Source organism: Hipposideros armiger, unplaced genomic scaffold (assembly GCF_001890085.2).
Source record: "Hipposideros armiger isolate ML-2016 unplaced genomic scaffold, ASM189008v1 scaffold_234, whole genome shotgun sequence".
NCBI lineage: Eukaryota > Metazoa > Chordata > Mammalia > Chiroptera > Hipposideridae > Hipposideros > Hipposideros armiger.
The window spans coordinates 570491-598283 of NW_017731584.1; the positions used below are offsets into that span (position 1 = coordinate 570491).

General features: G+C 45.9%; 1 protein-coding gene across 11 annotated transcripts in view; it reads left to right on the plus strand.

The window, feature by feature from the left end:
* Positions 1-27793, plus strand: part of ANKRD6 (ankyrin repeat domain 6) — a 197505-nt gene that overhangs the window by 146591 nt on the left and 23121 nt on the right. For 8 of the 11 annotated variants that reach the window (XR_002125394.1, XM_019655005.1, XM_019655000.1 and 5 more), the window contains exons 3-9: positions 6274-6372; positions 13186-13284; positions 15409-15507; positions 19348-19446; positions 20909-21007; positions 23088-23186; positions 24441-24518. Coding sequence is in view for 10 of the 11 variants with exons in the window: in XM_019655005.1 (XP_019510550.1) it covers positions 6274-6372; positions 13186-13284; positions 15409-15507; positions 19348-19446; positions 20909-21007; positions 23088-23186; positions 24441-24518 (672 nt within the window). In the remaining variant the exon portion in view is untranslated. The remainder of the gene's footprint in view (positions 1-6273; positions 6373-13185; positions 13285-15408; positions 15508-19347; positions 19447-20908; positions 21008-23087; positions 23187-24440; positions 24519-27793) is intronic. The other 3 variants (XM_019655007.1, XM_019655006.1, XM_019655010.1) reach the window with 3 other exon arrangements.

Sequence of the window (27793 nt, forward strand, 5' to 3'; positions counted from 1 at the left end):
TTCTGGACGGCCGCTCACTGCGGCTGCTGGCCGCTCACGCTGGCTGCTGGCTACATACGGTAGCCCATGGCAACCCACTGCCACAGGGGCTGCAAGCCTTCATGGCAACCCAGCTCCAGGTTGAGCTGTTATTCAGCATCTTAGCTGTAGAGGGCAGCATCACTGGCCCTCATATGTGGGATCCAAATCGGGGCCCTCTGGCTTCCCAAGCCAGCTCTTAACCATTGAGCCACTCGGCCGGCCCAAATTGTTTTATTTCTTGGAGCTAATGGGTCGCAATTCCTTTCTCCTCCTTTTGCCCCATGTCTCTGTGTGACCTTGAGCATAAGCATATCATTGAACAAAGGTGGTGTTCCAGGAATGCCTAAGCACCAGCACCCTTCTCACTTTTCAGTTCCACTCTGTTACACCAGGCAGCTGCCCTGAGGAGTATCAGGGCTCATCGGTCATGAGGCAGGTATTCATGGGGCTGGTATTGTTGGTCTGAAAGGCCTGCCTTTTAGCAAGGAGGACCCAAGACACCTAAGCACGACAGAGGACTGTGACCCAACCTCTGAGTCTTGGCTGGAGTAATGTTTCCAGACCATAGGGGCCCAGGCCCCATGGAGTCAGTGGTGGGGGGGGGGTGGCGGAGGGTGGGGCACAATCTTTCCAGGCTTGTTTCTGTGGGTTGTGGTTCTCAGATGACCTCTGGTCCCCCTCTCTGGGGCTCATCCCCTTTCTAGGGAGTTCTTTCCTACATAAACGCCTCAGTCTTCCTGGGAGTGTCTAGTGAGAAGAGTTAAGCATCATGTATGAACACATGCTGGGAACAAAACACCTCCACTTCCCTTCAAGATGTATTTTAAGCTGGTTACCTTTGGTGGCAGGGCTCCCTTGTCATCCTCTTTCGCAGCAGATCTTTATCTGAATGTTTCCTGACAGAGCCTGGCCTCTCCAGGTAGGAGTCAGCCTCTTCGAACTGAGTAGCAGGGACCGTTTGTCCTGTGCTCCCTCTGTGATCACCTGCTAGTGTGATTTATGAGTCACCTGCTGGAACAGGACTTGCTCTGACAGTCTCATGCAGCAGTTCTGCTGGAAGTCGGGACTCACAGGGCTCAACCTGCAGGAACAAAGCAGCACCCCAGACCCGAGCCCCAGAGCTATTGACAGTGGAACCACTTTTTTGTGGTTGTTGCCTGGCAACATCTCAAGGCCCTTAACTGTCCAGTTCCCCGGAAGTGAACAGGCCCTGAGTCTCTGCCTCTTCCTGGTTGGATCAGGGAAATGTGTTCTCCCTGCAGGGTCCTACGACTTGTCATCCCTGCCCGTCTCAGATGGCCCATCCTGATACCAGGGCAAGTTAGAGGAACCAGCACCTTTAAAGGGTCCGAGGCTGGGGTTCATGACCTCTGGCTGCACATTGGAATCACCTGGAACTTTAAAAACACCCATAACAGGTCCCATCCTGGGCTGGTAGAATTCAACCCTTTGGTGATAAAGTTTGGGATTTTAAAAAAATGAATTTTTCAGGTGACTCTAATGTGCAACAGAGTTGAAAACCAGTGGTTTATGTCAGTAGCTCTCAAAATGTGTTCACATACTGGCAGCATCTGCTTCTCTTGGAAACTTGTCAGAAATGCAAATTCTGTCTCCATTCCAGACCTACTGAATCAGAAACTCTGGAAGGTGGTCCAGATAGCTGTCTGTTAACAAGCCCTCTGGGAGATTCTGCTGCCCAGTAAAGTTTGAGAGGCACTGGTTTAAGGCATAATATTAACGCAGAAAGCAGGATAGTTTTATGTGACCTGTGAATATAACTGTGCAAAAGCATCAATAGAAAAGATGTATTGAAAAAGACTGGGTAAAAATGATAATAGTTGTATTGGGGAGTAACATTACAGATGATATGCTTTTATCTTCCAAGTTTTTAGTAATGTCATTATGTTGCTTATATTCTTTTGTAAGGTACCAGAAACTCTGGGTTATGGCGATGCAGTGCCTTAGTGTTTTGTACTGACGGGTGCAGATGAGAGCATGAAGAATGTAGCAAGAGGAATGACTCTTGCTTGGACAGGCCCAACGAGGCACGTTTCCCCCGAGGGCCTGTAGCTGCTCTGAGCAGAATTACCCTGGCCCCTTTTCACCTCACCCTGTGGTTCTCAGGATAGGTGGGCAGACTGACAAACAGACCAGCCGCCCAGGTGATTCACATGTACAGTGAGAATGGAGAACCTCTCTCCATCCTTGAGATTCTGAGGAAACCAGGTTCTATCCAAGCACCTTCAGAGGTCAGCATCTGGGAGTTCTGAGAGTGAGACAGAGCTCCTCTGCCAGGGGACAGCCTCACCCTCACAGCACAAGCTGGCAGCAGTTAGAGCGGGGGTTCAGAGCATGGGGGCTGGGATCAGACAGCTTAGGGTGAATCCAGACTCAAATTACCTGCTGTATGACATGGGACAAGTGACAGAGTCTCTCCATACAGTTCCCCCATCTGTAAAATTGACTTAATAATAATGCCTATTTCATAGGGTTGTTGGGAGGACTGAATGACCTAATACACGTAAAATTCGTAGGATAGTACCTCCCACGTAGTAAGCATCCTGCAAATGTCAGCTGCTTCTGTGTCTTGTTCTCATTATTGTCGGTCTCCCTGGGCCTACCAGGACCTGGGTTGCGTTGGGTAGAGCTGGTCTTTGGGGATAACTGGGGTAGGACCCAGAACAAACTGATGCTTTTAGAGCATCTTCCTCTTCTCACGCGTAGTACATAGTTTTCTCCTGTTCCCGTTTCTTCTTCTGGCCAGTCCTAGGGACATGGAGCTGAAACGGGCATCCTTGAGTCATTGAAAGATCCCTCTAAGGATTAATTTTTATTTGCTCCCTCACACTTAGGGCATTGCAGCCTTTCCCACTTGTCAGGTATGACTTTGGAGTATACTTGTGTGCTGGGCAGGAACAGCTGTTCCCCTTAATAGCTCCACTTTTGTTGCTTTTCACTACAGAGTGTTCTGGAAAACCAAGTACATTTCTGTTTTCTTCTGGCTCTCTTCTGGTGGGTGGTAGTGGTGGTGATGGTGTGTATATGTGTCTAAGGGGAGTTAGTCTTGTGTTAGGGAAGCCCAGGGAACAGGAGTGGACAGCTGTAGGTTCAGCATACTGCCTTGGCTACTGCTATGCCGGTGTCAGAAGTGGAACCAGACACGTGAGGCAGACATTGAACCTCCTCAGAGAAGCCCCCATGTCACTGTTGCAGCTGCTTAAATGCTTGTGAAGCCCCCAGGATGTCTACGCCTCCTCTGAGGGGCCAGGACATCCTAGAACTTACAGCCTGCAGCTGTCCCAGGCTCTCCATGTCTCTGAGGTCGAGCCTGAAACTGTGGGATTTGCTCCACGTCCCTGGTAGCCTCAGCCTGCCCTGTGGTTGAGGATCACTGGAACCTCTTTGATATGCCCCCCAACCTCCCATACCCTAGAGTCGGCTTGCTTCGTCATTTGTGGAAGGCATATCCGTTCTCAGGGAGATCACGGTCTAGTTGGAAAAAGCCAGCACCCAGGGTGACACTCAAAACAGAATGTGGCGATTTCCTAAAAGGGACCTGGAGTGCTGTGGGAATGGAGAAGATAAGGCCAGAAACATTTCTTCTTGGGGAATTGGAGAAGGCATAGTTTGGAGATGGCGTTCACAGTAAAGAAGGACCTTCCAGCAGAGACACGGACACTTGGGACCGTGGACTATGTTTCAAAGATGGAAACGGGCGAGTGGCTCAGGACTGCCTTGTAGGAGCACCGACCCTCCTGCCGGGGCCCATCTGGCTGGCCAAGTGATCGGAGAACCGACTCTGCCCAGGGCTATCCAGTTCGTCTTTGAAAATATGTCACTGGTCTTTGCAAAGGCAAACATGTGGGGGTGTCAAGGAGGAGAGGGGGCATTTGGGGTGCCTTCAGGGGTGAGGGATGAGGATAGCTGGAGGGAAAGGAATCCCGCGTTAGATGGTGGCTGTTACCTCATTTATCCTATTTCCATGGGGTGGGGAGTGGAGGCCATTTCTGTTCTACAAATGAGAAAACAGGCTTAGGAGAGTGAAGCCAGAGCTGGGATTTGAACTCGGCTCCTCAGGCTCCGAAGCCTCTGGCCTTTCCTTTCTCTACAGAGGAGATTCTCTGCTGATTGGATTAGGAAGGTGCCTCCAGTCCAGTGCCATCTTGTCAGTAAGTTACAGTTTCTAAAGCGCCCTTCAGATGTGACCGGTTTCGAGCCGCAGCAGCGTTTCCTTCTCTTGACTTTTGACGATTTGTGTTCACTTGGACAAACATTTTCACCTTTTGGGCTTTGCTTCCCACCAGTAATATCTGATTGCTGACTGGATGTTCCTCAGGGCCCCCCTGATCCCCAACACCCAGTGACTTCTCGGCTTGTGGCCTCGTTTCCAGCCTCTCTTGGGTAACTTCTCCCCATCGTGGTCTGTTTTTTCCAGTTGCTCAAAAGCACCCTTTTCCCCCCATCCTGTCAGCCTTGTTCACAGCACACATGTCTTGCTCCTCGCGCATGTAATGAACATCCCTGTGTTGCACAATGCCTTAGAGATTTTGTGAAGGTCACTTATCCGATATCCTTGATGAGGACACATGATGACAGATGAAGCCTGGGACCAGGCCCAATGAGTGGGACCCAGTTACTTGGCTCCATCTGATAAGCTGTGGACATTTCATTTAAAGAATCAAGGTTAAGCAGCATGCACTGAGCACAATCGCCAGCCAAGCAAGGTCATTCTGCATCTCAGACATTACCCTTTTTTTTTTTGGAAGGCTTTTTATATCCCACTTTCTTGGGAGTAACTTTTTCTTAATTAAGAATTCTAATTTTAAAGTGAGCTCTGACCTCTTTCTTTCCAGAATCATTCTAGTGCTTTGATTGCATTTCATGGGTAGAAATTCGGATCCTTTATTATCTGCTGTTTTCCTCCACGGCTAGTTACCCATGGAAAACTGGCACTTTACTGAGATCATAAATAGGTTTATCCTGCTAGAATATCAATGAAGGTCTTTGGGAAGTTGTATCGAGATGCTAAAAAGGACTTAAGGCCATGTGAGACTCTTATTCCTCCAGGTGAGTTTCAGCATGGCTGGGGGCCCTGGTGAAATGATGTTTGAAATGGAGTGGAAACATTTCTCCACAGAGATCTTGAGGGAGAAAGCAAAGGGGGCATAGTGTCTCCTTTAGAATTTGGAGAATTTGGGCAAGGTCAGTTCTCGGGATAGAAGTTGACTTGTATTGAAGAGAGTTATTCTGGATGTCACCCTCCGTTTCGTACCACAGGAGCCACAGCTTAGGGCAGTTAAAGGGAATGGTCACCTCTCAGAGCCAACTGTAGGGCTAAGAAGCCTTATCAGGTGCACAAGGAGAGGCGCACACACCTGTGTTCTGCAGACCACCGGAACCCATTGCATGCCCATCAGGAGCATGGGTGAACGGTGGGATAAATGAACCAGAACTACATGTGACAATATGAAAAAAAAATCTCAGCAATATACTGGACAAATTGCCAAATGAAATTGTACAATTTAATACTATTTATGTAAGGTTTGAAAACAAGCAGAACAATGTGGATGTATTGTTTATGGCTACAAACAGGTAGTAAAATATAACAAAAGGCAAAGGTATGATGAATAGCAAATTTAAGAGGGGTGACCTCTGTGGTTGGAGAGGAAATAGGATCTGGGAAGGGTTCACAAGGAATGGCCGTGGTTTTTCTCATGTTTTTTTAAAGTGATTAGTGGGTATGTACATTTTAAAATATTCATCTTTTTGAGTGGCTGGAATATTTTGTAATTTGTTTTTAAAAAGGGGAGACCTCATTCTGATCAGTTTGGCCAGCAGTTTCAATTCTGAGTAATTATTAATCAGGTTTTTCTGGGGCTGATTAGCTTGGCCTTTTGCTGTTGACCCAATCTCTTGCCCCATCAGATTCATTGTAGCCATTCATCAGTGAGTATTAGCACCAGTGAGAAAATAAGAGAAACCATGGAGCCCCCTCATTTTCCTACTTGTTAGTTTGATGAGTGGGGAGTAGAAATTATGCACTAAAGAAAATCTTCACATTTTGAGCATATTTTGTTCATTGATTTCAATGCCAATAGCCAATGCTAAATGAAACAAACTTGAATTCTGAGTAAACCCATAGGAATGTCCTGCTGAGCCTGAGGGGAGAGGGGCGTGCCGCTGTGCATCGTTGCTCCAGGGATGTGGTTTTGGTGTCCTGTTTTGAAATCAGTGTTTGCTTTGCATTAACAGCATGGGCGGACCCCCCTGCATCTTGCTGCCAATAAGGGCCATCTTTCTGTGGTCCAGATCTTGCTGAAGGCTGGCTGTGACCTCGATGTCCAGGATGATGTGAGTAGAAGCCCTCATTCTATCAGGGGATGGGTTGTCAGGGAAGCTTGTCTGCTCCACAGCACAGCTTGTAGCCAGCTATGAGGTGGGAGGGTAGTAGATGCCCTCCAGCACTTTTTATCTCCATCTTAGTCCTTATGGTGGGGAAGCATATCTTTTTGAAGATCTGCTCTGGGACCCATTCTCAGTAGCAAGTTAGAGTTTGGGAGTGTGGGGTGATATTTCCCGTCATAGTTCATTTTCGATCTAATATCATTGAAGTGCAGAGCCTCAAAGGACCTTTTTGCCTGTGTCCTGTCTTAGTAGGAAATAACACACCACGCGCGCGCGCGTGCGCGCGCGCGCGCACACACACACACACACGAGTGAGACTGGGCAAGCCCTGCTGGAAATGGATGTTACTGACCAAGCTTACCACTGGCGAAAAGGTGGGGCTTAAAAACTTAACTTTATTCCTGTTCTCACCTTGATTCCTCTGTCAGTGTACATTTAGTTTAACACAACATGTTCAAAGAAAACAAAACTTATCTCATGGAATCTAAGAAAAAGGAGGCTTCCCGAAAGGGGTCACTCTGGTGCTATACCATTAATACTCAGCCTCTGAGTCTCTTCATTCAAGTTACCTAGAGGGAGACTCCAGTTGGCTCCTTTGGGGTCAAGTATCTATTCCTGAGCCAATCAGCAGTGATGTGGTGGGGTCATATAGTACGTGGGGTGCCCTATTGGGTCTTTGGGAAAGGCAGCTTCTCTAAGAAGGGGATATAGAAAAGATTATGTAAATTGTCCTCCAATGAACTATTAGAAAAAAGTCCTGTGATAATGTGATTGGAATGTAATGTGTTTCTACTTCTGTTTCTAACTCTAATTTGTGTAGTAGGATCCTAAGAAATAAGCACTTTTGTGAGAAACAGACTCTTGAAGAGTTTGCACTTACTACCTCTTCCAGATTCACTTTTAATAACTGTGGTTACAGAGTGTTATCACGTTTCAGACCCTCAGGTATGCTAGGGTGTGCATTACCAAAGTGCTTCACGTGTCCTTTGGCCTTCTGTGAAATGTTCTAAAACTTGGCCAACACACAGCGAGAAGGACAGCATTTGCAAAGAAATAACTAAATATGTCATTGTTTTATGATGGGCAGAAGGCTGTCCAGTGTCATTCATAAATCTCTGGTTATATTTGGAAGCTGTTGGGTCATCAAAAATGTTATTTTCAAAAGATGCTGACTTTGCCTTAAGCTATTGATTTTCACCTTGGGTCATAATACTTTATTTCCCTGTATTGTAGCCATCATAACATCCCTGATTATATCATATCCTTAGAAGACAGGAGCAAATATACAGGGAGAGAGAAGAGATTCTGACCACAGAAAAGGCAGGGCATGGAGTCGCTGGTGCACATGTGTTGGGATACATCTGTTCTCTTTGCGTAATTAAAGCCCTTGCTTGTCATGGTGGCAGGGCTGCAATGCCAGGCATGCTGACCTATCCCAATCCAGCACTCCTGCCTTAGGTCTGAGTACAACTGTGGTTTTTTTTGTTTTTGTTTTTTTATTAGCTGAGTCATCCTGCCACCTGTTGGCAGCTCAGCGGCTGCTCAGCTCGGGCTGGGACTTGAACCGCTGTTGCTCAGAGCTCACACTCTTGAGCAAGCTCTTAACCAACTGAGCCACTTGGCCGGCCCTACAACTGTGTTCTTATTCAGCAAAAACCATGCTAACTTCCTAGAACAGGCAAGACAGGAAGTAAAACAGGCAGGACTTCTCACAAGGTAACCAAGGGCGGTCATGTCAGTGTAGCTATGGCAGCCGAAAAAAAGCCAGCTCTGCTTTTAACAGGAGCTGTTAAAAACAGGAGCACCCTTTTTCATTATTGGAATTAGTATTTATTTTCTTGCATCTTCTCCACCTTAAACAGTCAATGCGTGCATTGCTTCTCGCAGGTATCTTAAAACAAAACAAAATAAGAACACAACAACAAAACAGTGAAAAACCAGATGAGAGTAGAGAAGGTGGAGTGGACCTTCACTCGTTCTAAAGTAATGCATTTGCCAGAATATGGTTCATGTCTGTCTTTTATGTATATTTACCATGCTTGCTGATCATCAACCTTGAAACTTATGCAAGAACTTGAGAAAGAAAACTCTTTATGGGTGTTCTTTAAAGAAGCTGGGAGATTTGGAAAAAATCATTTCAGAAGTTACCTGTCTTGGATGATGGGGTAGAAATAGAGAATGTTAATGTTATGAACCATTCACCCCTAACTTCATATTCTACAGATACTGTTCTTTAATGTCATGGTAAAGACTGAGAATTAGTTGAAGAATGACCTCCAGTGGCCTGGAGTGGGATTATTATGAATTTGAACCTGTGGAAACCAGTTCTTTAGAATATGCAACTCCAGGAGCAAACTCCCTCTTGCTTCCCGCCAATCCTGTCAACTCTCATTGGAGCTCTAACGCCATCTCTGATTGGTCAATGAGCAATCACACAGCCCCCACCTCAGAAATAGTCCAGGACCCTGTGGCCACAGTAAAAGGCATGAAGGAAGAGAAAAATAAGAAAAACCAGAGAAGAAAGGCTAGGAAGAACCCTAGAAGATCAGAGAGAGAAAAAGAGGTCAGCACCTTGCTTTGTGCACCTAGCCTGTCTTGAGCTTCCTTGTAACATGTCTGCTTGTGCCTCCCGAAAAGGGACGTTGCCACCCTTGCATGACTGGGGTTTCCTTCACGAGCTTAGCTTCAGAATCTGCCCGCACTATGCTCACTCTCTTTCACCGTATAGGAAAGAATACTAAAAGTGTTTCAAAACAAAGATTTAGACCTCAGAGGTTCCAAACCTCTTAAAATCCCAAAGTAAGAAACACCGATGTCTTAGAAAAATTGAGATCTGGCAGTTCGTGTACTTTGCAAACAGGTCAACATGTTCCAGATCAAAGTGCCAAACGGCAAGTTTGCTGGCTCTTCACGTTTCCAGCTGCAGCATTTTTCCTATTTGCAGCTAATCATTCAACGACTGCTTCTTGGGCACCTATAGTGGCCATGGCACTGTGCTGTATACAGCACTTAGCTTGATGATGCCATAGAGAGGTGGCTCAGCCCCGTGGAGGTACCTGATCTTTTTTAAGGCCTGTTCTAAGGTTAATTGGCTTCACAGACTGGAAACAGGAGTCAGCACAAAGATCCTTGACAATTTAAATTCTGGCCCAACCATAGTACCCTGAATTATTAGCTGGTTATCCTAAGCTAGGCACTGAACTGCACTGGGCCTTGGTCTTTTCTTTTTTTTTTTAAATAAATAAAATGAGAGAATTCGATGCCATGGCACTTGGAGCATAGTAGGGGTTCAATACATATTCACTGAATAAATAAGGAGTAAATGCTGTTGAGCATTTCTGTTCTATTTCTATTCTATTCTATTCTATTCTCTTATACTTTTCCCAGCTTTCTTTATTTATCCAAGTTTTTAGAATTTCATATTTGATTTAAATCATATAGAAATAAGGATTATGTCAAAGTTGCTGCTGCTTGGGTCTGTCAGTAACTATGTATTGAGGACACATTTTGTTCTTTTCTGTGTCATATTTCAAAGAGGAAATATTTCAACAGTAAAGTTTAGTTTTATAGGAGGAAAAGTTGATTCACAGGTAACTGACCCTGTTCCAGATGAGGGTCTCAAGTTGTTCAGTTGTTTGTGTTGTGTTCTGGCCCGAGCAGCTCTGAGATAGACAGCCTGAGGCAGCCCTTTGCTTATGTATTGCATGGCTTCCAGAGCTTTTAATTCTCTTCTTGGTAACTTAAGGGTGGCTGGTTTTTATACACTAGATGTGTCTCACTCAGTCCTCCCGAACTACCCCATCTAGTATTAACAAAGCTCATAGGCCAGGACAGCCACTTGTGTTGGGGAATGGCTGACTTTGGCCTTCACAGCAGTGTTTTTCCTCAAGGACCCAGGCTTTAAGGGAAATCTCTCTCTGAGGGAGTAAAAATGGAGGGGCAGCTGTGGCCTGGAGACAAGGAGTGCAGCTAAAAGGTCTCTGCAGAGAAAGGGAAGATGCAGGAAACACCTGTGCCAGTTGGTTGGGGACAATTTGTGTTCTGCAGCCTCACAAGCCGTTAGATCTCTTTGAGCCTTGTCTTGATAATCCATCTGGAAATGGACTCCTAAGGGCTGAACCAAAAGTTAGATTTAGCTTCTTGAATTGAGGTAGAGTTTCACAAAAGAAAATTATCTCAAGGGAAGTAAATACAGTAGACTCATGCTGAAAGCAAGTAATAAATAATGGTGACATCCTGGCTCCAAAGCTGCCTCAGTTCATGATTTAGTGGCAGCTTGTGAAACACGATAAAACATTTGACCTAAAGCAAGGCTTAGGGTAGACTGTGCCCTAATCAGCTGAGGCCTTTTGTGCGATGACTCGTGCGGCAAGAGAGTGGCTGACACGACCCATGTGTCTAGGGCTTGTTCACACTTTATGCACAACATGGGCAGAATGGTTAAGTTTCATGATGTAAAAAGGTTGTTCTGATTGGTCCAAGGGGTGCTAGTTAAAGTGCCAGCAGTTTGTGGGAATATTAAAAGGCCTCTAACCATTAGAAATTTGACCAAGTCAGTATTTAACCTGAACGAGGGAGCTGTAGTCTCACCTTTCTTGCTGAGAACAGTGCCATCCTTCTCATCAGCTCAGTAATCATAAATTGCACTTGAGGTACATTTTGGGAAAACTCATCGCCATTCTGATAGGGAAATGGGCAGTCTTGAAAATTCCTATAGAAGTTTTAAAAAGTCAAAATTTACGCCCTTTCTCATATGATTACTTGTTTGGGCTTTAAGTATACCTCACCTGGAAACACTTCCTAAGCTGTTTGAAGTGTGATGGCTTGGCGTACCCCCTGCAACCGTAGATCCAGTGGCCGCATTCTTCTTTTGCCTGCATGCCACATAGAAAGTGTCCTCTTTGAATAGGGGGTCTAGGAAAGTGGAGAAAGCCAAGTCTAAACTACTTTATAATGGGAATAATAGCATAGGATGCAGAGGGGAGGGCTGCTGATAGAAATGCTGCAGACGGTGGATGAAGTCATGGTAAAGGGGCTGGGTGTCGCAACCCATCACTGTAAAAATCCCTTAAACTCTGTGAATGAACAGTGAGAAAAGATTCTGAGACACGGATAGTCCTGTAACTGTTACATTGTTACAGCTCAGACTTTTAATAAATAGCAGTTGTTCCTGATGCTAAAAATTAAGTGTTAAATATAACAAGTTGGAACATATTAAAAAGTACAAGGAAAAAAGTAAAAGTCACTTGTGGATTTTTAAAGGGAGATTTTTTTTTTAACTTTAAGAAAGTGAATTTGAGTTTTACATAGCATTAAGTGCTTTTTTGTTGTGATAAAAGGTGCATTGCATAAAATTTACCACTTTAACCTTACAGTTCAGTGGCATTAAATACATTTACATTGTTATGCATCCATCACCACCCCCCATTGCCAGAACTGTTTTTCTGATTAAGGGCTTTTAAAGTACATTGTTGTTTGTTATAGATTCCAGAGAGATTAGTAATTAGAATCAGCATTTCATTAGGGTTATTTACAAGTAGTGGCGCATCCCTCTTTGAAAAAATGTTCATGCTTTCGACCTTACAATCGTCTCTCATTGTTCTCTTGGGTTAAGGACCAGGGTTACCACAGGGTACGTTCTTTGCCCCTCTGGTGCTCCACCAGGAAACCTCATTTATGCACAACTCATATCAACCAAATCACAGAACCCGAGAAGGGGAGGGAAGGACCTTGGGGATCACCCACTCCCTCCTGTTACAGGGGAAGGACCTGAGGCCCAGTGGGGTGACAGGTGTCTCCCAGGGCTGCGCGGCACTTAAATCTCCTCACCTCCTTGCCCTGTGCACCTTCCTTCCCACCAGAAAATTTCCACGCTGACCATCCACCTCCCCATTTGAACCTGGACCCCAGGCTGGACTTGATTTGTCTCAGCCTGACTTCCTGAGTACATGTCAGAGATAAGATGTGCTCTTAGGGACTTCTGAACTCTCTCTCATTACAGTCTTGACCATCTTACCTCAAGGAGCATTTAGTCCTTCCCTCAACTGCAATTAGGGGAGGGAGTCAAGTTCCCTTTGGCACCTTGATGGAGAGAGAGAAGGTCTGCCATTCCAGGAATCTGATCGCAGAGAAAAGGGTCAAATGCAGTATAAATCAGTGAGGGTATTGTCATAAAATGTCAGAAGAGGCTTCTTAGAGATATGCAGTGATCGCTCGCCATCCCTGGAGTCCTCAGAGGACATGGTGTAACCCCCTACATTGCTCTCGGCCAGTACAAGTCAATCAACAAATACACGCCTGCCATCCAATCATGAGTCCTGCTCACTAACATAGCTGGATGGTGATTTCCCTGAAAGCAGGGAGCGAAAGAACTCAGTAGGGAGTAAAGATTCCAGGCATTGCTGGTATAATTGCATAGCACACACAGTCCTGCTCTCAGATCTGCCCTTCACAGATATGACAGTCACAGCCCAGGTGAGCACTGCCACCTCCTCTGGGCAGCAGGTGAGGGCTTGACCCGTATTCTGAGGTCAGCTCTGTGGCTGAGAGCTGTTCTGCTGTTGGCTTAAGGTTCCCACTGAACAGAATTGCTATGCCTGGTGTGCGTTTTTACTAACCAGACCGCAAAGCCCGCCTCACCCATGGGGACCAATCTGCTCCGTGTGGGAGATGTCCTGTGTCAGAGTGAGTGAGTGAGTGAGTGGTGCAAGGGTGGTGGAGAGAGCTGACCCCTGTTCCTGCCTCTGCCTCTTTCTGCAGGGGGATCAGACCGCCTTGCACCGGGCCACGGTGGTGGGGAACACCGAGGTCATTGCCGCACTCATCCAGGAGGGCTGTGCCCTGGACCGACAAGACAAGGTGAAGGGGGATGTACCAGCCTGAGAACCCACTTGCAAGATGTTCTCTTTCCTGAGTCTTATAGCTCATGATTTAACATGATGAAATTAGCCCAAATTTCCTTTGAAAGAATATCTGATATCCCAGTTAAATTAAAAAAAAAATTCTTCCTCTGTTTTGTGGCAGAGTAGGTAACCACATAAATATACATGGTAAAGGAATAAACGTCTAGAAGTAATGACCTGTGGAGTCCTGGATGGGGGAAAGCATGTGCCCAACTTCCCCCCCCCCTCAGACTCTATTTCATCTATTTATTTATTTATTTATTTAAATTAATTATTTTTTTGATAAGTGAGCAAGTTAATTTTTTTTAATTGGGGAATTGGGGGAGGGGAACAGTATTGGGGAATTGGAGTAGGTGACCAGCCAAGTTGTTGTTCTTCAATCTTTGTTGTGGAGGGTGCCAGTCACTGTCTGGCTTTCTGCCAGCAGCTTGTGGCCTCTAAGCTCAAGGTGCTGTGTTCAATCTTAGTTGTGGGTGGGCATAGCCACCATCCCATGCAGGAGTGAAACCAGCAACCTTGTTGTTAAGAGCGCATACCCATATCCACTGAGCCATCCGGGCAGCAGCTCAGCTCAAGGTGCCGAATTCAGTCTTAGTTGCTGGTGGGCATAGCCCACCATTGAATAGGCAATCTTGTTGTTACACCAGCTGAGCCACCCTGCCACCTGTTGGCAGCTCAGCGACAGCTCAACTTGGGTGCAGCGTCACTGGCCCATGTGGGTATTGAACCGGCAGCCCTGTTGCTCAGAGCTCGCGCTCTTAAGCCAACTCTTAACCAACTGAGCCACTCGGCCGGCCCTGAGCAAGTTAATTTTTAAAACTATATTGGAAGAAAAAAAAGCAAAAGCAAGTTTTTAAGAAATCCCAATGACCTATATTAATCCAGTCTTAAAACATGGAACTTTGCAATTAAGTGCAATTCGGCCTGTTAACGTTTTTAAACAACTTGTTATTAATGTATATAGACAGAAATGTTCACACACCGTGGGTGCAGCTCAGTGAGCACATCTATGCTACCTGAGCACATCTATGAGCACCCAGATCAAGAAGCAGATGATCACCGGCACCCAGCGGCCCCTCCCAGTCACTTTCCCTTTTGCTTCCCGCTTCTTGCAGTCAGTCCCACCATCCAGACCACACATCCCACTCACGTTCCCAGCATGCCCCACTCCCGGGTTCCTTAGGTACCACGCATGGTCTTTGAGAACCTAGACTTCCCCTTGTGGCTAGCAGCAGCACTAGGCCTTGTCTATTGGTGTGGGCGAATGAAAGTCTAAGCCAGACCCTGGACATAGTTGGAGGATTCACCTGCACTGCCCCCGGCTGACTGCCCAGCACCCTGGCCTGGAACAGCAGAGAGGGCATTTCTACCTCCCCTTTCCATGCTCCCCACCAGCCCTTCCCCTCCATGCCCCACCCCACTACTTGGTTACACTGAATATTTCTTTTTCTTTATAATAAGTTAAGCACATACAAGCGCCATTTAATTGATTGATTTTTATTGAAAAGCCACATATTGAGGACACCACCTTGTTTCCAAATCACTGTTTTCTCAGTGCCTGCTCTTTTGTTTGGGGCCCTGAGGCTTTTGGATGAAGCTGGGTGAGATTAAAATTTGAATCTATCTCTCTGGTCCTTGGGCCCTGGGATTGATGAAGCTGGACCCTTCATTGACCCAGTCTTTGCAGGGTTCTCTCTGAGGCCAGGAGCAGAGCAGAGCCCAAGGGGTGATGGAGGTGGGAAGGAACGGATATCATGCTGTCCTGATGTTGCTTTCTGTTCAGTGTGACTGTGCCTTTCTCCACCGGTGTTCCCAAAGAGACTAAAGCTCTAATGTCGAAGGCCCCCGTTGTGTCATGAATCTAGGATGCATGTAGAATGGAACTTGTTCTGTGCCATTTCTGGGACAATGGAGAAACTGGCCACTCGAGTCATTTTCTGTGCTCTGTGGTTCAGACGAGAAACCCCAATGGAGAAAGGCCCTGTGGTGTGCCCTAAAAACACACTCTGAGAATATTGATTATGAGGGGGTGAATGAGGTCTTGGGTAACGTGCTTTCTTTCTGTGCGTGTGTTCCTCAGGACGGGAACACGGCCCTGCACGAAGCGTCCTGGCACGGTTTCAGCCAATCAGTCAAGCTGCTCGTTAAAGCAGGAGCCAACGTACTTGCCAAGAACAAGGTGAGGCCGGCAGGTGCTAGAACTCCTCATTCACAGGTGAGGGTGGCTGCGGGCTCCCTTCCCTGTGACAGGAGCCTCCTCTCACAGAGCAGAGCGCGCTCCGGGGAGCATGTGGAACCTGTCCAGGGAAATGAAAGCTTGAAACTGCTTCGTGAGCACAGCCCCCTTGGAGAGCGAGAGAACCTACTTGAGTGGCTTTGGCTTCCTTTGAAGTCTCCTGGTTCTCACTCCTTTTCCATCGGTTTATTAGAGTGTGGGTGTCCTCATGGAGACAGGGAACGGACAATGGCATCTCTTCTCCCTCTTTGCCCCTGTCTCCCCTTTCTAGTGCCTTGTCACGTCTCATCCCTCTCACATCTGTCCCTCTCCTTCCATGCTCATTATTAATCTGTCCTTGGATTATTTCAGAAGCCCCACAGCAGACTCACCAGCTTGCTGAGTCCCATCTCCGTCCTCCTCCTCTGCTCAGAAACCTTCCAGGAAAGCTCCTCAGCCAGATGCTGCCTGGGGACCTCCCAGAGTCGCCCCATCCTCCATCTGCAGCCTCCTCCCTGTGCCTTTCCCAGCATGTGCCTTCTGCGCTGTCAGCTTGGGCTCACTGTCCCCTCCTGTTGCCCACTCCTCTAGAGGCAGCCTGCTCCCTGTTTCTGCCTGCAGGGACCTCCAACCCAGTCCCCGGACAGTGGTGCCTCCCTGGCCCGTGGGGCTGTTTCCTGTGGCACTCACTGCACACAGCTTTGTGTTGTCATTTGCTGAATACATGTTTCTTATGGTTCCCTCTTGGGTCAAGAGCTTAAGGAACAGAAGCAAGCCATGCATCATAACATCTCCAGTAATGCCTGGCTCCCTGCCTGGCAGGATGGCTAGTGGCTGCTCCATTTCTTCAAAGTGGTACATAGTCTGAAACATGAGTTGTTAGATTGATACCAACGATGAGAAGTAGGTGGTTCCCAGTTAACGAATAGGGAAGGCTAAGCTGGGAGCCCGTACAGCCCTTGACTAAGACACATGGTTCGTTTGTGACACAATTAGGACTGTAAACCAGTTCTGTCTGCCCCGCCACACTGCCTCCTGTTCTATGCAGGGCCCCCAAAGTATTGTGGAAATCCACAAGTTCTCGTTCCAGAGAAAAGAGCACAAGCTGCTGGAAGCGCAGGTGAAGTGCCATCCCAGACAAGAGACTTGTATGTTCTGTACCAGCCACAGCCTCTGGGGAAACTTCTAGAAAGGTTCTTATTCATTTTTTTCCCCCAGCTTTATTGAGGTATAACTGATAAATAAAACTGTAAGATATTGAAAGTGTACAAGTGATAATTTGATACCTGTATGCATTGTGAAAGGATTCCCTCATCGGTTAATTAGTTAACATAGCTATCACTTCACATTCACCTTTATTTATTTAGTGATAATTCTACTCTTAGTAAATTACAATGATACAATACAGTGTTACCAACTATAGTCACCATGTTGTACGTTAGATCCTCAGACATTGTTTATCTTTAAATGTTTGTACCCTTTTACCAACTTCTCCCTATTCCCCACCCCACATCCCCAGCCCCTGGCAACCACTTTTCTACTCTCTGTTCCTCTGAATTTGACTTTTTTTTTTTTTTATTCCACATATAAGTGATACTATGCAGTGTTTGTCTTTCTCTGTCTGGCTTATTTAATTTAGCATAATTTCCTCCAGTTTCATCTGTGTTGTTGCAAATGACAGGATTTTCTTTTTTAAGGCTGAATGATATTGCATTGTATAAGAAATGTACTTCCTCCTCAGCGAGGGTAGCAGTCCCTCTAGGAAATCAGTACTCATTATTCAGGGTGGGAAAAATGCCTGCTTCTGTTATCTACTGAGGTCACATATTTTTTAATGTCAGGTTTTGAGGTATAATTCATATACAGTAAAGTTCATCCTTCGGTATGCTGTTCTGTGAGTGCTGACAAATGTATACAGCTGTGTAACCACCACCAAAATCAAGACATTGGATGTTTCCATCACCCCACGAAGTTCCTTTGTGCCCTTTGGTGGCAATCTCCCATCCACCCACACACCCACTTCTAGCTCCATCGATTTGCTTTGCCTTTCCCAGGGTATCATCTAAATGGAATCATATAACATGCAGCCTTTTGTGTCTCACTTAGTGTAGTGGTTTTAAGATTTCCCCATGTTGTTAACATGTATGATTAGTTCATTCCTTTTTATTGTTGAGTAATATTCCATTGTATGGATGTGCCATAATTTGCTTATCCTAACCCATATTTTTCATTTTCTTGATCCTAATGCTTTTCAACATAATTGATATTTTCTTATTGATATAGCGAATTTTGGTATGATATATTTCTAGAACCATCGGATTTCTTTTATTTCACTCATTTATTCAACACATATTTAATGACTCCCATGAAGCCAACAACTTTGAGACAACCGACTACATGGGCAAGGAGAATTATAAGCACTGAGCCCTTTCACAAGAAATGCAGTGTTTAAAACATGGGCAGATCCTTGGTTTTTGAGAACTAAGCTAGCAGTTCTCCACCTGGCTGCAGTTTAAAATCTCCTGGGAAACTTTAAACAACAACAACAAAAATAGGGTGGGGGAGAACCCACACCTACCCTGATGACCGAGCCTGGGGTGACCAGCTCGGTTTGCCCTAGCCTGAGGGGTTTCCCAGAATGCTTGACCTCAGTGCTAAAACCTGATCCCAGCCCAGACCCCAGACCCCAGGCCCAGTAAATCAGAGTCCTTGGAAGGGTTGCAGCTGTGCATGGGTAAGTTTTAAAGGCTCCCTAGGTGATTTTTAAGGGCAGCAAAGGGTTCATAGCCATTGCACTCACTCAAATCTCAGGCTTGCAACTCCTCCCAGTTCCTGGAGGTAACAGCGAGGAAGAAAGACTCTACCCAGGCTGGTTAGAGCTAAGGTTATGAGGGGGAAGGTAAGTGAACTGCTGACTTACAGTTTGCCTCTTTTTTTTTTTTTTTTTTAAATTCCTCTTTTCAAAAGGGGAGGAATATAACATCCTTGAGTGAGGGCAGACAGGGCTGTGTGATCCAGGAATAAACTAGGTGTGGAAAAAGCCATCGACAGGCAGTGTAACAGCTCGGCGCCCATGTAACTACAGTCCTGTCCCAGCTTTTAAGCTTATCAGAACAAACATTATTTATGTCTTTAACCTCCTGAGAGCTCACCGGCTCTCTCAGACCAACCCCAAAGCTGCTCTCATGCTGCCTCTCATGTTGAAGGTAGAGTCAAAAAGTAAGGAGGACTCTATCTGTATGGTAAGTGACAGCTGCAGTTGTATAGTCTGTTATGCGGGGACCTTGTCCATAAGCTCAGATTTTGTTGTTTCAAGAAAAATACAAGAACAGATGGTTTGAAAAAGGCTATAGTATAATCTCAGCTACCTTTAGCCTACACGTACAGGAAGTGGCCTGTTTTGCCCTCTGTGCTCCATTTGGTAGTATTGTAACCACAGCTTTTATCTGCGTTGGGTAGTCGGTGCTCACGGCCTCAGCATAGAGGGGGCAAGCTCCATTTTACAAGTAAGGAATGCAAAGCTGAGAATATTAAGAGCCTTGGCCAGTGGCTTTCAGCTTGTAAGTGGCAGAGCCAGGACTTGGAACCAAGGTTTTATGATAGATGTGCCTTTTCTGCCTGTTTGGATTCCAAATTAAATGTTCCTGCCACTGAAACCCCTTCTGGGACCGCCGATCCAGAAGCAGAGAATGTGAGCATTTCCTCTTTTTCTGTAAGGTATCACCCTCTGCAAGGCCTGCCCGGTGCGGGTGTGCAGAGAAGCGCGTGGCTAATGTGTCCTCCCTTCTCTTGCCTCTCTCCAAGGCGGGGAACACGGCCCTGCACCTGGCCTGCCAGAACAGCCACTCCCAGAGCACACGCGTCCTCCTGCTGGGCGGGTCCCGCGCCGACCTCAAAAATAACGTGCGTGAACAAAACGGTCTTCTCTCGCGCTCTCGTGTCATCTCAGAAAATAACCCTGAACGCATCCTTACGTGTTCACATCTAGAAAATAAAAATGTAAAGTGTTTGGGGACTATCTAGAAAGTGTTCTTTTTTTTGCTAATTTCCTAAGGGGTCTTTTCGGGGCATGAGGAGTCAAAAGACTCGGAAACGCTTTTCTCCCATCGTTTTCCCCTCGCTCCTCAAGCTCGGTTTGTTTTATGATTTCTTATAGCATGCGTTGGTGAATGAGTCTAGGAACCCTCTAAATGTCTTAAGGTCTCCACCCGTGTACTGTTAGTACATACGGGATGACGCGTGCAGGGGTGGTCTTCTGATGATTCATGCCCAGCATCTGCAAATCCATTACTGAGGCATCTTGGGGATAAGTGATGGGTCAATAGTTCTTAGAGGATGCCTGACCTCAGAGGTCACATGGGTGTCCCTCCTCTCTCCACAAGAAGCTGTGTTTCCTTTATAAGCCCCAGGCCTCAGCTGCTCAATTAGAGGGTCTGACTGAGGCTTCTCTCAAAAAATGGCCTTCACCTGGGTCTTCCTGATTGGGGTAGATCCACCTGAGGTGATTCTCAGATTGCTCTGAACCTCAGCTTTGCACTTGGCTCCTTCTTAATCTAGGGGAGACGGGTTATGCCGAGTGGTTGCCATCTCTAGATAGAGCTAGAATAAAAGTGTCAAGAGAACATTGCAGAATATCACGCCTTTGTCTCCAGTTTTGCTGTTGTGCCTTTGGGAACAGTCTGGCCTGTGACCACGAAGGAAGACCCTGGTCCAGAGTGTTTCTGGGTGCCTTTTTTTACGCCCAGTGATTTCTGCTTCGTCAGCTTCCCAGACTACATTGCTTCATACGGGATGTTGGGGTCCAACTAAAATGGGGTGTGATCTTAAAAGGCAACGCTTTGCCCTGCTGCCCTGTCCTTAAAGCCACGATATTAGGTTGGTGCAAAAGAAATTGCGGTTTTTGCCGTTACAAATAATGGCACAAACCACAATTGCTTTTGCACCAACCTAATCTATGACGTGAAAGGCTCATTTCCAAAGCATTGCTCTTGGTTTTAATTCAATCTGTTCCAGAGCCTTTGGGTTGTAAGGAGAGGCTGGGGTCAGTGGATTCTTATCAAGCTCCGGGTAAGTGAGCCTGCCTTAGCTCGTGAGAAGGTCTTGTGGGGAGATACTGGCATCCAGTGGGTGAGACCTGAAAGCAGGGAACCTGTATGGTGGAAAATGAACGGCTGCAGACAGCAGCAAAGGGCTGTGAAGCTGGGAGTGAAACATCTATGGTGAAAGTGATGCTGATAATTCAGGCCTATGCCCTTTAAAGACTATATGCTAGTCTGCCGGCTTTTAAATGATAGTTTCTTTTTACTTTCTCTGTTTTGTTTTGTAACCACTCAGACTGTGCTTAGAGTTTGATTTCTGTCCGCAGGCAGGCGACACCTGTTTGCACGTTGCCGCGCGCTATAATCACTTGTCCATCATTAAGCTCCTCCTCAGTGCTTTCTGTTCTGTCCATGAAAAGAACCAGGTCAGTGCATGTGTCCTCCCCATGGCTGCCGGGCCCCCTTCTCACAAGGCTAACTGACAGGTGTGTTAGCGCAAACGGGAGCAGAGGCTGCTGGGAGCCTCTCCCGGACTGGGACTTGGCCAGTGCTGGCCTTTGCATGGGTGTTCCACCTAGTTCCCTTGGCCCTGGTTTATCTGGCCTCCTAGAGAGAGCCCGCCCTTCCCATTCCAGTGCATATCACCACATTTGCATATTGAACATTTTCTGGAGCTCCTGAGGCAGGTTTTGTTTTTAATGTGATTTTACAAAGGAAACCCACAGGAATGTGGCATTTATTTATTTATTTATTTATTTTTTTTTTGAGGGCAGTGTAACTGGCCCTCATATGTGGGATCCGAACTGGGGCCCTCTGGTATCCCAAGCCAGTTCTTAACCATCGCACCACTCGGCTGGCCCTGGAATGTGGCTTTTAAATAAGCAATTGGATGAGGCATCACACGACTCGTGCTCTGCTCCTTGCACTGCCACTGTGTTTGAGCCGATGGGGTCTGGTTTCTGCAAACTTGGGTACATGATCTATATCAGTTCCATGTGATGGGATTTTGAAATAAAGCTATGATTATTACAGTGTTCCATGGAAATGTGCTTGACTTTCAGGAGTCATTTAGATTTCTGAAAATGTTGTCTTGGTATTTATTGATACCTAAGTGACGCATTGTGTGTCTTTTCTGAGTTTGGGTGCATATATCTAAAATTCAGAAAGTAAATTGGCATTCAGATTAAATATCCCTATAACAGTAGTTTCTGATCCTGGCTGCATATAAGAATTAAAAGTACCATTCCTGACCAGAACATCCAGGTAATGGGATTTTTAAAATGCTCGTGGCTTGAGTGGGCAGACAGGATTGAGAACCACTGACCTAGCTAAATAGCTAAATTGTCATTCTATAGCCTTCCAGTGGTTTCTAGTTCATCAGATTACCCCTACACAGTGCTTCTCCACCTTGGCGGCATGTTTCAATCACCTGGGAGCTGTGAAAAGTCACCATGCCCAACCCATGTGCTCCAGACAAATTAAATAGGCATGTCTGGGGTGGGGCCCAGGCATCAGTAGCTTTTAAAGCTCCTCAGCTGATTCCAACATGCAGCCAAGATTGGAAACCACTGCTGCCCAGCTCCCCATCCCCAACACACACAACTAAGGGACTCAGCAGTGAAATAACATTACCCCCGCTACTCACTGGGGAAGAGGACCACGGGGATGGCTAGATTTTCGTGCTGCCCAGGAAAAAAACGTATCAGGGTGCTTTACCTGATCAGCTGATGGGAGAGGAGGAATTATTTCACTTCTCCTATATTTATTTGCCTGACTTATTTATACCATTCCTGTTTGGGGTGAAAAACCCTACCATTTGCATTTGGAATGGGCCCACCAAGTTGCATTTGTCCATATTATCCTTTTGTAGTTGATTGTCTGAAACAGTTTTTGTATAAAGATAATATGAACACTTATAGGCTATTTGGTAAGAGGTTGAAAACAGCTGGGGTTAAGTGAACTCAGATTCTCAATGACTCCACCCAGCAAAGAACACTCTGAACCTGGAGAGTGATTCCCGGTGGCCCCGTCACATCCCTGCAGGTGCTTGTAGAAGTATAATAGTCATCTTCACAGCATCTGCTCATTCTAGCACTCAGACACCATGGGGTTCTCTGTCCTCTTCCCTGCCTGGGCAGCGGGACGTGGTCCAGAGCTCCGGGATGGCTAGCCTACCGGCCCCCTGGCCACCTGCCCATCATCCTGCCTCAGTGTAAGGCTCCAGGTCTGACCAACCCCAGCCCACCATTACTTTGCCCCCTGTACTTAATCCTATAATTTCTGGTATTCTCAACCAGAAAGGAATGTGATATTTGTGCATAGGTCATTTAGTTCTACAGTCTTTAAAAAGAACCACGTAACACTTGAGCAAAGGGCCCCCTATCAGTCTACAGCAAATCTTAGATTGGCTTTGAAAAGCCACCACCAGGCCATGGGATGAAAAGCTGGAGGGCTGTGGGCCATGATCAAATGGGGTTGAGCAGGCTTTCTTCTGATTAATTTCAGGCCGGAGACACAGCACTTCATATTGCTGCTTCCCTAAATCACAAGAAGGTGGTTAAAATCTTACTGGAAGCTGGAGCAGATGGGACCATTGTTAATAATGTAAGTTGAGTTGCAGCAATGGTTTCTGAAGCCCTCCCCATTCTCTTTCCGGTATGGGGCCTGTTACTACCTCACCTCCTGCAGACTCCACATAGCCTAACCAGCCTCACTCTGAAAGAGCGTAGAGATCTACAAAAGCTGTAGCCCCTAGTGCTCTCAGGAGAGGACTTGAGGACACCCTTGCTCTTAGCAGCCCCATGAGTTGATAAGCCCGGAGGGCTCATCTTTAGACTCCTAGCTGAAGTGAGCACATCCTGGTGTGAAAATGAAGGTCAGGAGTGTCTAAGTAAACTGACAAGTGTGTACAGATGTGGTCCTCAAAAACAGTGGCCACATGGTCATGAGATTAATCATCCTCAAAACTCTAAGTCCTTCCTCTCCAAAACTGCCTTATTTCACTCCTACCTTCTCAATATCCCCCTCCCTCACCCTCCTCCTTTTCTCTACCTCCCTCTCACCTCTTTCTGTCTCTCCCAGATCCTGTAGCAGACACCAGCCTAGGCACCCTTTTTTCCTTGAGGCTTGTCTGTGGTCTCTGCCCTCCTGAAATAGAGCAGACTCAGGGCACTGAGGGCAGAAGAGTTGTGTGAGTGTCTGGAGCGTCAGGGGTGTTGCAGTTGGTGAAGCTTCCCCCTTCTTCCTCCTCACAGTTCTAGTACCTGTATTGGGCGGTACCTCGTGGTACTTCTCCCATGATGCCTCGAACACGTTTCCTATTCTTTGAATCCCGCTGTTATCAACTCTTCATTTTTGGCTTAATCTCCCCTTGAGCCTCCATTATGGCCATAGCTTCCTAATTGTTCTTCACAACCCAGTTCCGAAGACTCTGGCTGGGTCCTTACTGCCCTCCCAGGTGTCTTCTCCATTGTTCTCCAGGGCAAATCCATTGCTTGGCTGGATTTTGTGATCCTTTGTGTTTCCTCAACTGAAACCTTCCACCTTGACTCCGTCTGATTTCCACCTTCCCTCATCTCTTCTCTAGAAGCATTCTTCGGTGGGCAGTGCCCCAGACCTTTGCCTCTTAGAGCACTTACTGCTTACTTGTGAGCACTTACCTCTCTCTTGCTGTGTCCCCAGGTGTGACTTGGCTCACTCGTTGGGATGAGGCTCAAGAGCAGGACCACATCATATATGTTTTGTTTAGCACATGTAGGTGCTGGTGTGACTGAGTGCAGAGCTGCTGTCCCAGTTGGGCTATGTATGTGCAGGGTTGGTGGCCGGTACTCACTTGTCCTCCCCTATGCCTTTCCTTAGGCAGGCCAGACTCCGCTGGAGACTGCCCGCTACCATAATAACCCGGAAGTTGCTCTTCTCCTCACCAAAGCTCCCCAGGTAGGATTTATTGCATTTTCTATTGTATTGATTATGTGGGGCTGCAAAGTCACTGGGACTTGCTGGTTGCAATCTACTGACGCCAATTCAAACTAGTTTCAATAGGGAACCGATGGGCTTACTAACCAAGCAGTAGGAAATGTAGGAATCCATGTGGGTGTCCAGGATAATCAGAACCAGAGACTTAAGGCCTGACAGGCTGCTCTTCACACATGGGCATCATTTTGTCACTGTCAGCTTCCTGGACCATGACTCCCTAGGTCCTCAGCCAGGGAAAAGTCCCAGTTTAAAACATCACAGTAGAGGGTCATGACTGGAGAACACAAGTGCCCCAAACAAGTGTGACAGAGGCTTTAAGAAGATGGCTGCATCTATTTGACCTTGTGGTCAAGGGGCATTTTCTAGAGAGAGGTGGGACGGAGGGGTCCATTCTGAGCAGACAGAGTAGTAAATGTCCATTTACAGGCAGTGAAGTAGTCTTTTTTATTGAATAATGGTATTTTGGTAATCACTCAATCTTAAAAAATTATGACTGATACCATTTGAAGTGGAAATGATCTCAGTAATAAAGAAACTTAATAATCATTTATGAGCTAGTCATAACTTCAGCACCCTGAAATAACTTTTGTTTCTTCATATTACCTTCCACACATAATTTTTATATAATCGTGCCTGCCATGTATACATGCTTTTGTAGTCTGTCCTTTATTCTGACTATAATAGGAGAGTGCTCTGCAGTCATCACAGTTATTCATCATAATGGAGCATAGTACTTTTTTTTTTTATTGCTGTCCAATATTTTGTTAAACCGTCTTCTTAATGTAGGACATTTAGGTTATTTCCCGACTGGAGCAATCCTGTTACATTACGGCAAACCCTGATTGGTTTTCCGCCTTATTCGGGCTAATGTTGAAAGAAGATAAAGTGTCAGGGAGCCAGAGGAAAATTCCGGATACTAGCCTGCTGTGTCATAGCCAAATCCCAGCCAGCCCAGCGTTCTCCATGGTGTTTATTTCATTTAAGTTTTAAAAACATGCCTGATATATAACTTGCAGTTTCTGGAAATGGTTAAGATTTTTGTTGTTTGCAAAATGGATCACACTCTTGCCCGTGAGGTTGGTCCTTCTCACTGGTCTCTGGCAGTCATGGACCCCTGACAGGTGTGAGTCAGCGCTCCTTTGGGAAAAGGCCCCTCCTCTCTCCAGTTATTTGCAAAGAAATCATCAGTGGAATCAGTTCATGAATCCTGATAGAAAAATGCTGGTCTCTCATGGATCAAAAAGTATGAGGTGCTGTGTAAGTGTCAGAGTCCATCACCGTTATCGGGCATCTCAGCGTTTGGTAGTCTGATGGACAGCCAGCCCCGTGCTCAGCCATATGAAGACCATCAAGTCTTGCAGGGGTGGAGGTTGCCCCAGGCACACAAAGACCGATAGGCCTTCAACCCACTTGTCATTTGTCTTCCAGAGCCCAAGGATCTTAATTCGTAAGGAAAATGCTTTACCGTGGACAGTTTTCCTATGCTATTTTTTGTGTTTCCATTAAAAAAATGACTTAGGCAAGTTTTGCGATGCCTATATTGAATACCAAATAGGATGATATTTTATGAAAGTTTATTTCATGTAATTGTACATGCTAAGCCCTATTCTCAGCTAAGCCTATTCTCAACACAAAGAAGGAACTTGGGGATATGCATAAAATGATATGCCTACTGTTGTGTTGTTCCGTGGTTACAGAAATAGCCTAACTGTTTGTTTTGTCTGAAATGCGAAATCTCCTTGCCTTGGTACTTTCGTTGACCATGGATTTCAATGGTTCACAGTAGTTCTAAGGGTATTTCTTTCCAAGGCTTTAAGATCAATATTCCCTGACTTTGGTGAACTGGAAAAGATTGTTGAGCTGGAAAAGATTGATGGTGTTTCATTTGGTAGATGTACGGTTTGCTGAGAGACTGTAAACCATGTAAAGTTATTTTCATATTGGCTAATAACATGATCTATAGAGGGAATTTTTCTGATGATTATTTGGGCTTGGGTGATCTCTGTCACGTCTCATGTTTGATTGACATGGTTCACATGTGCTTCTGAAAGTGAATTTCAGGCTGATTTGGGTGCCGTCTCCTGTTGTAAAGAGTCCATAAACCAGATGAGTGGATGGACGCTAGTCACTTCCTTTCAGCAGGCTCAACTTCCTAGTGAGTCTAAATTGAACTTAGAAATGGCTCAGTACAGAGGTTCTTAGACGTTTTTGGTTTAAGGACCCTTTTACATGTTTAAACATTTTGGAGGCCTTTGTTTATGTGAGGTTGGTTCACCAATGATTACCATATTTAAAATTAAAGTTGAAAAATGTGAAAGATGTTTATTCATTTAAAAATAAGTCCATTTTGGGCCAGCCAAGTGGCTCAGCTGGTTAAGAGCTCGCTCAAGAGTGCGAGCTCTGAGCAATAGTAGTTCAATTCCCGGCCCGAGCTGAGCTGCCACTGAGCTGCCAACAGGTAGCAGGATGGCTCAGCAAAAAAAAAAAAAAAAAAAAGAATAATAATAAGTCCATTTTGTGTTAATAGAAATAGCATTGTTTTGTGAACAAATATTTTTCAAAACAAAAATTGAGAAGGGTAGCATTGTTTTACGTTTTTGCAAATCTCCTTACTGTCTTACTTGAAAGAAGATAGCAGGGTGCTCATCTATTTCTGCGGTATTATGTGTGCAGCCTCTGGTAAATGCCACTGTACACTTATGAGAGAATGAGAGTGAAAAAGTCCCACATTGTCTTAATATTATGAAAATAACTTAACCTCATGGGCCCAGGGGTCCCTAGACACTTTCAGAACTGCTAGCTTAGGGGATGAGAATAGGGTTTAAAAATCAGGCTCATTCATAGGCAGATAACATCAGGGATTTTCCATTTAAGTGATACCCCTGCCCATAGATTCTTTTTGGTGTCAATTGAATATAATGAACATGAGAAAACAGTGTGACACTAAGAAGAAAAATACTATGCTGAGCTTCAGAGAGCCCTTATCTATTTATATAAGAGGACAATACAATGTTTTATTGCAGAAAGATAGTGTGACCTCCAAAAGTGTTTTCACCTTCGGAACCTCCTTGGTGAAAGGGGTGAACCCTGGAAGTGGGGTAGGGGGCTGGGGAAAGCATGTGAAGCTGAGCCAGGGAAGGTTTCCACCAGCTCCCAGATCTGTGGTTAAACATCCTGTGCCAGTTAAGCAGCTGTAAGGCACCTAGGTCGGTCGGCAGGGGCGGGGGCCGGGGGTG